Genomic DNA, 13,826 nt, shown 5'->3' on the forward strand with positions numbered 1-13,826 from the left:
AAATGAGCCCTGAATATTCATTGGAAGGACTGATGCTAAAGCTGGAGCTTCAATACTTTAGCCTCCTCATTCTAAGAGCTGACTCATTGGATAAGACCCTGATGCTGGGTAAGATTGAGGGCAGGAGGAGAAGAGGGCGACAGAGGATGAGATGGTTAGATAGCGTCACCAAGTTAATGGACATGAATTTGAGCAAACTCTGGGAGATGGTGAAGGACAGGGAAGACTGGAGTGCGGCAGTCCATGGGGTCACAAAGAGCTGGACATGACTGAGCTACTGAACAGTAACCACCACCACACAGTACGTCTTCAGGTGTTTGAGACAAGTCTTCATTATCAAATGATTGTGCAATTAGAACTGCCGTTATAACCTCTGATGACCACAGTAGTGTGTACTTTTATTGATAATACTGCCAGCCCTCTTTTATCTGTACTTTTTCTATTTAGAAGAATCTCAACGTATGTCTGGAAAAATATTATCACTTAACTATTACCCAGCTACTTGAAAACAAGCTACAGAGATTATTTGTTGATTACCTTTGGTAATAAGTGACTTACTAGTTTTTAACAGAATTTTCTCTCAAGTTTCTTAACCTATTTAAAAGGCCATTTAAATAAATTACTCATCAAAATGTTTTCCCTAATTATATTCGTAGGATGAACTTTCCGATGTTAGCCAGGGAGGATCTAAAGCCACCACTCCAGCATCGACAGCTGCTTCAGATGTGGCAGCAACACCTAGCGATACTCCCTTACATGAGGAGAACGGAGGGGTTGTGGAGGTTGCAGATACACCCGATAAGTCAGAGATAAGCAAGCATATCGAAGTACACGTAGTCCAGGAAACTAGAAACATAGCAACGGGTAAGTAACCTTAGTTTTTTCTATAGTGGCAAAGTGTTCAGTAAATCCAAATGATGCAAATGTGAGAAGGTATATCTCTGGGGGTGTTGCTGCTGTAGATTCATAAAATTGCACTCAATTGTAAATAAGCTTAAAAAATGTGATGATTAAGTTAAGTTTTGGAGAGTAAAAATGGCATGGGTAGAGAGTGGCTGGGGTTTGGAGAGCCTGAAAGGCAGGAGGACATTCTTTATCTGTTCCCTGCCATAGGTCATAGTCTCTGTCCTTAAGCTCTGTATTTCACCCCTTAAATAAAGTGAAAATACTGAGTTCTGGCCTGGTGTACAGTGCATTGTGTCCAAAGTAACACAAATGAAAACTTTAGTTGTTTTTTTTTTTAGTTTCTGTATTGACTGTTAATTGAATATATGACCTATTGTCTGTCTAACCTTGTGCTTCTCAGCTCTCTAAAAATTTTTATGATCAAATGATGTATTTACAACCATAGAAACAATGTTCATATCGGGCTGTATGTGTTAAATGCGTTATTTTTGATATCTTGTCCTTTTCTAAGGTTCTGCTGAAAATGAAGAGAAGTCAGAAGTTCAGGCAATCATTGAATCCACTCCTGAGTTGGATATGGACAAAGATCTCAGTGGATATAAAGGCTCAAGGTATTGTTCAAGTCTAATTGGGATATCTTACTTCTTTCCTTTTCCCATCTCCCCTAAGCACATTGCTGTTCCCCCGTCTCTGACCAGATAAAGTGCGTTCAGATGTTTTGCTGAAGAAATGTTGATGTTCTGTTTAAGTTTTCTCTTTTTGAAGCCAGACCTTTTACATAATTTACATGTTCTGTGAACTGTTACCTTTGTAGCATCAGGGACTAGAAGCATGAAGAAGGATGGGGAAAAAAGACAGTGAAGGAGTATTCCATAAAGGAATAGTCCATGGTTTGTGGAACTTGGGAAAACATAAAAGCAAAAGTGGGGAAAGTATAATTTGAAAAAACCTATTCCTTCCTCCAAATCAGGAAGAAGAGAATGTATTCCCTTCAAAACTGTAATGGTTTCATTACTGCAAGAAATTAGTCTCATTTTAGTATCATTTTACATGGGGAGGCTGTTTAGTGATTAGAGGAGAATGGTTGTGTATCATCTTAATGAAGGTCGTCTGAATTGGAATTCTCCAGGCCAGAATACTGGAGTGGGCAGCTGTTCCCTTCTCCAGGGAATCTTCCCAACCCAGGGATCACACCCAGGTCTCCCTCATTGCAGGTGGGTTTTTTTTACCATCTGAGCTATCAGGGAAACCCTAGGATAAGACTATATGCATTCTAATCCTGACCTGGATTTGAATCTGAGGTAAGTTTCTACATCCATGAAAGAAAATTATGATAATACCTTAGATGATTGTAAGGAGTAAATGAATCAATATATGATAAAGCATTGGCAGAGTGCCCAGTTCAATAAAGGTTAGCTAACATTTATATATGTTACCATCTGAGCAACCAGGGAAGTATTTTGTTATTACCATTTAACCTTAATACCATTTAACCTTAAAAACCATTTAAATTAATACTTAACTTAATGTACCATATATGTTACATTATATGTTACCATCATATAATTTTATCTTAATTATAACCTTACGAGACAGATGTCCTTCCCTTCACATATAAAGAAACTCAGAGTTGTATACTATTTTGTCCAGACTAACAAGAGGTGGAACTAGCATTCAGTCTAAGACTTTGATTTCAAAGGCTGTGCCCTATTGAAATATTTTTTTATTGTTTATTTAAGAAATTAAACAATGCAGTGTATAAAAAGTGAAATTTGCTTTTCCATCCTCTCCTAAACCTACTTATTAACACTTGTGCCCACTTACCATTTTGAACCTCTTTTTAAAAATCAAAAACATATTTTTATTAGAGTAAAGCATGTATACAGTATTACGGTTAAATGGTAATAAAAAAATACTTCCCTGGTTGCTTAGATGGTAAATAATCTTTCTGCAGTGCAGGAGACCTGGGTTCAGACCCTGGGTCAGGAAGATCCCCTGGAGAAGGGAATGGCTACCCATTCCAGTTTTCTTGCCTGGAGAATTCCATGGACAGTGTAGCCTGACAGGCTATAGTCCATTGGATTTCAAAGAATTGAACACTACTAAGCAACTTAACACATTTTTTTTTCAATGTATGTATGCAGTATTAAGGTAATACAATTACAAATTACAAATGGTAATACAAAATATGAAGGGCCGTAGTAGCCCCTTGCCCCTACTGACCCTTAATTCCCATTCTCAAGAGGATATCTCTTATCGCCTCTCATGTCACTTTGCGTATTTATCTTCAGGTATCTAAATCACATCTTCATGTGCTATTCTTTGGTCTCTCTCTTTTTCAGTTGGGATTCTGTGAGAAAATCAAGTCCTAATGCCCTGCAGCACCCCATTTGTATAGTGAATTAACTGTACTCCTGTGTGTCTAGAACAGTACTAGCTGTGTACTTTCTTTGAAAAAATAAAGCAAGTAGTCACTCATCATTTTCTGAATTCTGTGGATCACATTAGGACCACGGGTTTAAAAAATGCTGCATTATTAGCTATTGACTTTATAGTGAAAGAGGACAAGGACATAGCTATTTAAACCATCATCTTTCCTTTCATAATTATTTTTCAGTTTCATTTAAATTAAGATTCACTGTTTGTATCATTATGATTATATAAATACTAACAACAGCCTACTCACAGATTATGCTATGATTACATTTCCTTTCTTTTACAACTTTGATTTTCTTTAATTTTTAGTAAAGCCTCAGGGGTTTTTTTGTTTTTATTTTGTTTCTTTTGCTTAGGTTTCTACACATCTATCACTAATTCGCTGACAGATACCCAACAAATCATAAATGTAAACATTCTCAAATGGCCAAATATAAAACCAGTTTCTTGGCAGCATTATTTCCATTCTCCAATGGTAGACTTTACTGTGTCTGCTCTGGTCCTGGAATTTGCTCTCATTTTCTTGCTGGGAGTTCTTTTCCTGTTTCTCCTCTGTGCTGTTTCCTGGGCACCACGTCATCTTGTTGCTGCTGTTGTTGTTCAGTTGCTTAGTCATGTCTGACACTCTGCTACCCCATGGACCCTGGAGCTTGCTTAAACTTGTGCATTGAGTCAATGAGGTCATCCAACCGTCTCATCCTTTGTCACCCGCTTCTTCTCCTGCTTTCTGTCTTTCCCAGCATCAGGGTCTTTTTCAGTGAATTGGCTCTGCACATCAGGTGGCCAAAGTATTGGAGCTTCAGCTTCAGCATCAGTCCTTCCAGTGAATATTCAGGGTTGATTTCCTTTAGGATTGACTGATTTGATCTTGCAGTTCACAGGACTCTCAAGAGTCTTCTTTAGCACTACAGTTCGAAAGCATCAGTTCAGTGCTGAGCCTTCTTTATGGCTCAACTCTCACATCCATATATGATTACTGGAAAAACCATAGCTTTGACTAGATGGACCTTTGTCCACAAAGTAATGTCTCTGCCTTTTAATACACTCTCTAGGTTTGTCATGGCTTTTCTTCCAAGGAGCAAACACCTGGCTGCAGTCACCATCCCACATTGATTTTTAAAGTCTTTTACTGTTTCCATTGTTTCCCTATCTCTATTTGCCATGAAGTGATGGGACCAGATGCCATGATCTTAGTTTTCTGAATGTTGAGTTTTAAGCCAGCTTTTTCACTCTCTTTCACTTTGATCAAGAGGCTCTTTAGTCCTCTTCGCTTTCTGCCATAAGGACTTTGTCATCAGCATATCTGAGATTATTGATATTTCTCCCAGCAATCTTGATTCTAGTTCATGCTTCATCCAGCCTGGCATTTTGCATGATGTACTCTGCATATAAGTTAAATAAGCAGGGTGACAATATACAGCCTTAACATACTCCTTTCCCAATTTGGAACCAGCCTGTTGTTCATGTCTGGTTCTAACTGTTGCTTCTTGACCTGCATACAGGTTTCTCAGGAGGCAAATAAGGTGGTCTGGTATTCCCATCTCTTGAAGAAGTTTCCATAGTTTGTTGTGATTCACACAGTCAAAGGCTTTAGCCTAGTCAGTGAAGCAGAAGTAGATGTTTTTCTGGAATTCTCTTGCTTTTTTGATGATCTAGTAGATGTTGGCAATTTGATCTCTGGTTTCTCTCCGCCTTTTCTAAATCCAGCTTGTACATCTGGAAGTTCTTGGTTCGCATACTGTTCAAGCCTAGCTTGAAGGATTTGGAGCATGACCTTGCTAGCATGTGAAATGACTGCAATTGTGTGGTAGCTTGAGCATTCTTTGGCATTGCCCTTCTTTGGGATTGGAATGAAAACTGAACTTTTCCAGTCCTGTGGCCATTGCTGAGTTTCCAAATTTGCTGGCATATTGAGTGCAGCACTTTAACAGCATCATCTTTTAGGACTTGAAATAGCTCAGCTGGAATTCCTCAACTCCACTAGCCTTGTTTTTAGTGATGCTTCCTAAGGCCCACTTGATTTTGCACTCCAGGATGTCTGGCTCTAGGTGAGTGATCACAACATCGCAGTTATCCAGGTCATTAAGGTCTTTTTTTGTATGTGTACTTTTTGTATGTGTATGTATTTACTTTTTGTGTGTGTATCTTTATTGTATGTGTATCTTCTGTGTGCCAGCTCTTCCGCTTCATGTCATCTTGCTTCTTGACTTATGCCTTTGTTTTGGCCGAACATATTCCTACTAGCCTTCCTGGAAAAGGCTGTTTGCAACTAAGATTTTTGAGAACTTGAATGTGATATATGTCATTTAAAGGGATGATTCATAGTTTGATTGAATACAGAATTCTATATTGGAAAATCTTTGTAAGTTTTCCTTCAGAATTGTGAAGACATTAATTCATTATCATGGTCAGTTTGGAGTGTTGCTATGTGGACTCTTGCTTTTTTATATATATTCTTTGTAAGCTTTAGGATCTTTGTCCCTATTTGTTGTTACTTTGTTTTTTCCTTTCTAAAGATTCATGATGATGTAGGGGTCTTCTTCTGTATCTGCGGTAATGTGTTTCATCTGCAAATTTTTATTTCCAGTTGAGAACTTTTTTCTTTATTTCTCTTTGTCTTCTCTCTTTCTGGAACTATTAGGTAGATACTGAACATTCTGAACTGACACTCATAAATCCCTTTTCCCTCTTTTTTTCTATCTCTTCTATTTTTGTTGTACTTTCTGGTTGGTTTCCCCAACTTTATATCTCAACTGTCATCATTTTTTTTCCTTAAAAGCTTTTTATTGGATGGTCACTTTTTATAACATCCTACAATTCTCTTGTGGATGTAGCTTTATTATGAAAATAAAATTATTGTGATTTTTTTTCCCCCCAAATTTTTGCTGCTGTTTGCATTCATTGTCTCCTTTTATTCTGAGTACCCTTTCACAGTCCATGACTTTGGGGCTTTAAAGTTTATAATGGAGGCTTTCTTTGGATGTCTGGAGCTTTTTCTCTGTTTTGCTCATACTTAAGTAAAAGATTAAAAAGAGGTGGCATAACTACACAGAAGAATTATATACAGAAAAGGTCTTAATGAACCAGATAACCATGATGGTGTGGTCACTTACCTAGAGCCTGAGATCCTGGAGTGCAAAGTCAAGTGGGCCTTAGGAAACATTACTAAAAATAATGCTAGTGGAGGTGATGAAATTCCAGCTGAGCTGTTAAAATTGCTAAAAGATGGTGCTGATAAAATACTGTACTCAATATATCAGCAAATCTAGACTCAGCAGTGGCCACAGGACTGGAAAAGGCCAGTTTTCATTCTAATCCCAAAGAAAGACAGGGCCAAAGAATGTACAAAATACCAAACATTTGTGCTCATTTTGCATGGTGGTAAGGTTAAGCTCAAAATCCTTCAAGCTAGGTTTTGGTTGTACATGAACTGAAAACTTCTTTAACTCAATGAAACTACGAGCCATGCCATGTAGGGCCACCCAAGATGGACGGGTCATGGTGGAGAGTGCTGACAAAAAGTGGTCCACTGGAGAAGGGAATGGCAAACCACTTCAGTATTCTTGTATGGAGAACCACGTGAGCAGTATGAAAAGACAAAAAGAGAGGACACTGAAAGATGAACTCCCCAGATCAGTAGGTGCCCAATATGCTCTGGGAGACCAGTGGAGAAATAACTCCAGAAAGATTGAAGAGATGGAGTCAAAGCATAAACAAGACCCAGTTGTGGATGTGACTGGTGATAGAAGTAAAGTCTGATGCTGTGAAGAGCAATATTGCCTAGGAACCTGGGATGTTAGGTCCATGAATCAAGGCAAATTGAAAGTGGTCAGACAGGAGATGGCAAGAGTGAACATCGACATTTTAGGAATCAGTGAACTAAAATGGACTGGAATGGGTGAATGTAACTCAGATGGCCATTATATCTACTACTGTGGGCAAGAATCCCTTAGAAGAAATGGAGTAGCCATCATAGTAAACAAAAGAGTCTGAAATGCAGTACTTGGATGCAATCTCAAAAACGACAGAATGATCTCTGTTCATTTCCGAGGCAAACCATTCAGTACCGCAGTAATCCAAGTCTATGCCCCAACCACTAATGCTGAAGAAGCTGAAGTTGAACAGTTGTAAGAAGACCTACAAGGCCTTCTAGAACTCAAGTCCAGAAACGATGTCCTTTTCATTATAGGAGACTGGAATGCAAAAGTAGGAAGTCAAGAAATACTTGGAGTAACAGGCAAATTTGGCCTTGGAGTACCGAATGAAGCAGGGCAAAGGCTAATAGAGTTTTGCCAAGAGAACGCACTGGTCATAGCAAACACCCTCTTCCAACAACACAAGAGAGGACTGTACACATGGACATCACCAGATGATCCATACGGAAATCAGATTGATTATATTCTTTGCAGCCAAAGATGGAGAAGCTCTATACAGTCAGCAAAAACAAGACCAGAAGCTGACTGTGGCTCAGCTCATGAACTCCTTATTGCCAAATTCAGACTTAAATTGAAGAAAGTAGGGAAAACCACTAGACCATTCAAGTATGACCTAAATCAAATCCCTTATGATTATACAGTGGAAGTGAGAAATAGATTCAAGGGATTAGATCTGATAGACCGAGTGCCTGAAGAACTATGGATGGAGGTTCACGATGTTGTACAGGAGACAGGAATCAAGACCATCCCCAAGAAAAAGAAATGCAAAATGGCAAAATGGCTGTCTGAGGAGGCCTTACAAATATCTGAGAAAAGAAGAGAGGCTAAAGGCAAAGGAGATAAGGAAAGATATATCCATCTGAATGCAGAGATCCAAAGAATAGCAAGGAAAGATAGGAAAGCCTTCCTCAGTGATCAGTGCAAAGAAATAGAAGAAAACAATAGAATGGGAAAGACTAGAGATCTCTTCAAGAAAATCAGAGATACCATGGGAACATTTCATGCAAAGGTGGGCAAAGAAATGGTATGGACCTAACAGAAGCAGAGGATATTAAGAAGAGGTGGCAGGAATACACAGAAGAACTATACAAAAAAGATCTTCATGACCCAGATAATCACAATGGTATGATCACTGACCTAGAGCCAGACATCCTTGAATGTGAAGTAAAGTGAGCCTTAGGAAGCATCATTATGAACAAAGCTATGGAGGTGATGGAAGTCCAGTTGAGCTATTTCAAATCCTAAAAGATGATGCTGCAAAAGTACTGCACTCAGTATTGCCAGCAATTTTGAAAACTCAGCTGTGGCCACAAGACTGGAAAAGGTCAGCTTTCATTCCAATCCCAAAGAAAGGCAATGCCAAAGAATGCTCAAACTATCACACAATTGCACTCATCTCACACACTAGTAAAGTAATGCTCAAAATTCTCCAAGCCAGGCTTCAATAGTACGTGAGCCTTGAACTTTCAGATGTTCAAGCTGGATTTAGAAAAGGCAGAGGAACCAGAGATCAAATTGCCAACATCCGTTGGATCATTGAAAAAGCAAGAGAGTTCCAGTAAAACATCTGCTTTATTGACTACACCAAATCCTTTGACTGTTTGGATCACAACAAACTGGAAAATTCTGAAATAGATGGGAATACCAGACCACCTGACCTGCCTCTTGAGAAATTTGTATGCAGGTCAGGAAGCAACAGTTAGAAGTGGACATAGAACAACAGACTGGTTCCAACATCAAGGCTGTATATCGTCACCCTGCTTATTTAACTTATATGCTGATTACATCATGAGAAACTCCAGGCTGGATGAAGCGCAAGCTGCAATAAAGATTGCTTGGAGAAATATCAATAACCTCAGACATGCAGATGACACCACCTTAATGGCAGAAAGTGAAGAAGAACTAAAGAGCCTCTTGATGAAAATGAAAGAGGAGAGTGAAAAAGTTGGCTTAAAGCTCAACATTCAGAAAACTAAGATCATGGCATCTGGTCCCATCTCTTCATGGCAAATAGATGGGGAAACAGTGACAGCCTTTATTTTTGGGGGCTCCAAAATCACTGCAGATGGTGACTGCAGTCATGAAATAAAAAGATGCTTGCTCCCTGGAAGAAAAGTTAGGATCAACCTAGACAGCATATTAAAAGGCAGAGACATTATTTTGCCAACAAAGATCCATCTAGTCAAAGCTATGGTTTTCTCAAGTAGTCACATATGGATGTGAGAGTTGGACTATAAAGAAACCTGAGCACTGAAGAATTGATGCTTTTGAACTGTGGTGTTGGATAAGACTCTTGAGAATCCCTTGGATATCAAGCACATCCAACCAGTTCATCCTAAAGGAAATCAGTCCTAAATATTCATTGGAAGGATTGATGCTGAAGCTGAAACTCCAATACTTTGGTCACATGATGTGAAGAACTGACTCATTGGGAAAGACCCTGATGCTGGGGAAGATTGAAGGCAGGAGGAGAAGGGGATGACAGAGGATGAGATAGTTGCATGGCATCTCCAACCCGATGGACGTGAGTTTGAGTAAACTCCAGGAGTTGGTAATGGACCAGGCCTGGCGTGCTGCAGTCCATGGGTTCACAAGGAGTTGGACACAACTGAGCGACTGAACTGAACTGAAAACTTCCAGATGTACAAACTGGGTTTAGAAAAGGCAGAGGAACCAGAGATCAAATTGCCAACATTAGCTGGATCATACAGAAAGCAAGGGAATCCCAACAGAACATCTATACTCGTGCTTCACTGACTGCCCTAAAGCCTTTGTGTGGATCAGAACAAACTGTGGCAAATCTTAAAGGGATGGGAGTGCCAGACCACCATACCTGTCTCCTGAGAAACCTGTAAGTGAGTCAAGAAGCAACAGCTACAACTTTAAATGGAACAACGGACAGGTTCAAAATTAGGAAAGGAGTACTACAGTGCTATATATTGTCACCCTATTTGACTTACATGCAGAGTACATCATGCGAAATGCTGGTCTGGATGAATTGCAAGCTGGAATCAAGAATACTGGGAGAAATATCAACAGCAGATATGCAGATTATATCCCTGTAATGGCAGAAAGTGAAGAGTAACTAAAGAGGCTTTTAATGAGGGTGAAAGAGGAGAGTGAAAAAGTTGAGTTGAAACTCAACATCCAACTAAGATCATGGCATGCAGTCCCATCACTTGATGGCAAACAGAAAGGGAAAAAGTGGAAGCGGTGATGGGTTTTATTTTGGGGGGGCTCCAAAATTTAGTGTGGATGGTGACTGCAGTCATGAAATTAAAACACTTTTGTTGCTTGGAAGGAAAGCTATGAGAAACCTAGACAACATGTTAAAAAGCAAAGACATCACTTTGCCAACAAAGATCTGTATAGTCAAAGCTTTGGTTTTTCCAGTAGTCATGTATGGATGTGAGAGTTCGGTCATAAAGAAGACTGAGCCCTGAAGAACTGATGTCTTTGAATTTTGGTGCTAGAGTAGACTCTTGAAAGTCTCTTGGACTACTAGCAGATCAAAGAAGTGAATCCTGAAGGAAATCAACCCTGAATATTCACTGGAAGGACTGATGCTGAAGCTGAAGCTCCAATACTTTGGCCACCTGATACAAAGAACTGCTCATTGGAAAAGACCCTGATGCTGTAAAAGATTGAAGGCAAAAGGAGAAGCGGGCAGCAGAGGATAAAATAGTTGGATGGTATCATCAACTCAATGGATATGAGTTTGAGCAAACTCTGAGAGACGGGGAAGGACAGGGAAGCCTCATGTCCTGCAGTCTATGGAGTTGCAAAGAGTTGGACACAACTGAGCGACTGAACAACAACAGAGTTTTGGCGTTTGTTGTAAAGAATCTACCTGCCAATGCAGGAGGCCTAAGAGACACGGGTTCTTTACCTCAGCTGGGAAGACCCTCTGGAGTAGGAAATGGCGGCCCACTCTGGTATACTGGCCTGGAAAATCCCATGTCCAGGAGTCTCGTGGGCTACAGTCCTTCAGATCACCAAGAGTTAAACATGACTTTAGCAAGTGAACAACAAGTAAATGATATTGATTCTTCAGTTTTCTGCCTATAACATTTGACCTTGGCTTCAGTTGTTCAGGGAGTAATCCAGGAAAATGGAGGTCTCAGTGCTCTGGAGGGTTGGATTTAGGTTCTTACACTGCTTCTTGTACTTACTTTCATTCCATCCCTCTATCTTAATGTTTCTCTTGTGTATTTCTGTCTGCAGATTGCTGGTTACGTCAGTTCCTAAGCTTTTCATGAATTTGGGTGCATGCTTTCTCTCTAAACACTGCTGGGTTGAGTTTCAGCTTAGTCTGGTCAGTTAAATAAGTTTCTAGTGTTTACCCACATGTTTTCCATCTTACAGAGTTTTGTTCATGTTGTGTGTGCTGTAGGTTCTTTTTCTGTTCCCTCTGTCCTTGTGGGCAGATACTTTTTACTGTCATTTAAGTTGCATTTTTGAATTATTGCGTGATAAATTACTATCTCCACCATATTTAACTGGAAATCTTGTGCAGACTTTTTTCTGTTAATGTTACATTAATGCTTAGACACTCACATTTCCCCATTCTCCCATACCGCTTCAAAAAGGGCCTACCTGCACTGTATTACAACTTGCTTTTTAGAAAGCACTTCATTATAATGGGTTTCTTTCATTTTTGAAGCTCTATTTTAATGTTTTTAAAGTTAAAATTTTAAACTTTTAGATGTATACGTAACTTATTTCATCTGTGCCCTTTTAATGATCACTTAGGTTGTTTCAACTTTTGCTGCGCTGACCATCCTTTTACATACATAATTGCCTTCTTGTGACAGAGCTTTTGTAGGATTTTTTATTTAAAAAAAAATCTTTTTTTCCCATACCACAGTGCTTGCAGGATCTTAGTTCCCTGACCTGGGCCACCACAGTGAAAGTGCCAAGTCCTAACCAGTGGACCACCAGGGAATTCCCTGTAGGAGTATTTTAGACATCAAGTCCTTGGTCACTGGGTATTTGCATTTTAAATTTTAGTAGATCTTGCCAAGTTGCCCTTAAAAGAGAAATAAAATGGCCGTTCCAGTTTATATCCAGATAACACAGATCATGGTAAAGATCATGGATTCTGAAGCCTGGCTGCCTAGGTTTGAGTTCTGCCTGTTTGACTTATTTGCTGGATGATTTTGGCAAATTCCGTAACCTCTTTAGTTTGCTCTTCTGTAAAGCTGGGATAAGAGCAGCAGCTCTTTTGTAGAGCAGATGTAGTTTTAACAAGGTAATATAGGAAAGGACTTAGACCACCGCCTGAACAATGCAGAATAGCGCTCTCTCTTAGCTGCTGGTTTTGTTTGTGTCTGCTAGGATCTGACCACAAAAACATTCTGTATTTTCTTCACTAGTTCTCTCCGTGGAATATAATGAAAATTTCTTAGGAAACCTGTGAGAAATTCTTTTAAATTATATTTTATATTAAATATTACAGGTTAAAAATTCTTATGTAACTTAGCCTTTTGTATTCATTTTGCACTGTTAAAAACATCTTTGACATATCTGTTGATTTGGTTTTGTTTTTGTTGCCTAGCACTCCCACCAAAGGCATAGAGAACAAAGCTTTTGATCGCAATACAGAATCTCTCTTTGAAGAACTGTCTTCAGCTGGTTCAGGTCTAATTGGAGATGTGGATGAAGGAGCAGATTTACTAGGTATGATAGTTTATCTGAAATAGTATCATACTGTTTTAAAAATAGATTTTTTAAATGATATGATGGAACATTTCTTAAAAATGTCCCTAACTGGGGCTTCCCTGGTGGCTCAGTGGTAAAGAATCCGCCTGCCAATGCAAGAGACCCTGGTCTGATCTCTGATCTGGGGAGATCCCATGTGCCACAAAGCAACTAAGCCTGGGGGCCGCAACTGCTGAGCCCCCATGCCGCAACTACTGAAACCCGTGTGCCTTAGAGCCCAGACTCCACAACAGGAGAAGCCACCACAGCGAGAAGCTTGTGCTCTACAACTAGAGGGTAGCCCTTGCTCGCCCGCAACTAGAGAAAAGCCTGCACATCAAGGACCCAGCACAATCAAAAATAAACTTAAGAGAAAAAAAGTCCCTAACTGTCCAGTGGGGCAGAGTTATTGTGCTTTTAAGTAATTAGTAGGAATGTATTCTTTGAAGTCATGAAAGTTTTAAATGAAAATGTCTTCGCATATGGATGCATTTAGAATTGAATTACTTTTTAGTTTGTATTTTAAATTCACATACACAATTTATTGAACTCCTTCCTGCTGTGTTCTGAGAACAGTATTACATATAAGAAACACAGTGATATATGTATATATGTGGTTATATATAGATGTATAGATTTTATGGATTGATGGATAGTTACTTCCTGGCTTAAATAGAGTTCATTAAATTCACTTGACTTTTCTAAGATTTCAGAGTATTCTGTTTCAGCTTCTTGAGAAATACGTTAGAGTTTGTGTTGTTGAAGATTATCTGGTTTGAAAAGGATACTGTATTTGGCTCTTCTACTATTGATCTGGTTTGTTGTTGTTGTTCAGCCGCTAAGTCTTGT

At 39.3% G+C, this 13,826-nt stretch overlaps 1 protein-coding gene across 7 annotated transcripts in view; it reads left to right on the forward strand.

The window, feature by feature from the left end:
• The window catches only part of SPAG9 (sperm associated antigen 9), a 151,953-nt gene that overhangs the window by 94,620 nt on the left and 43,507 nt on the right, over positions 1-13,826 (forward strand). For all 7 annotated transcript variants that reach the window (XM_070773266.1, XM_070773269.1, XM_070773264.1 and 4 more), the window contains 3 exons: positions 657-864; positions 1,418-1,517; positions 12,835-12,956. In XM_070773266.1, coding sequence (XP_070629367.1) covers positions 657-864; positions 1,418-1,517; positions 12,835-12,956 — 430 coding nt within the window. The remainder of the gene's footprint in view (positions 1-656; positions 865-1,417; positions 1,518-12,834; positions 12,957-13,826) is intronic.

Source organism: Bos indicus, chromosome 19 (genome assembly GCF_029378745.1).
Source record: "Bos indicus isolate NIAB-ARS_2022 breed Sahiwal x Tharparkar chromosome 19, NIAB-ARS_B.indTharparkar_mat_pri_1.0, whole genome shotgun sequence".
Taxonomy (NCBI): Eukaryota; Metazoa; Chordata; class Mammalia; order Artiodactyla; family Bovidae; genus Bos; species Bos indicus.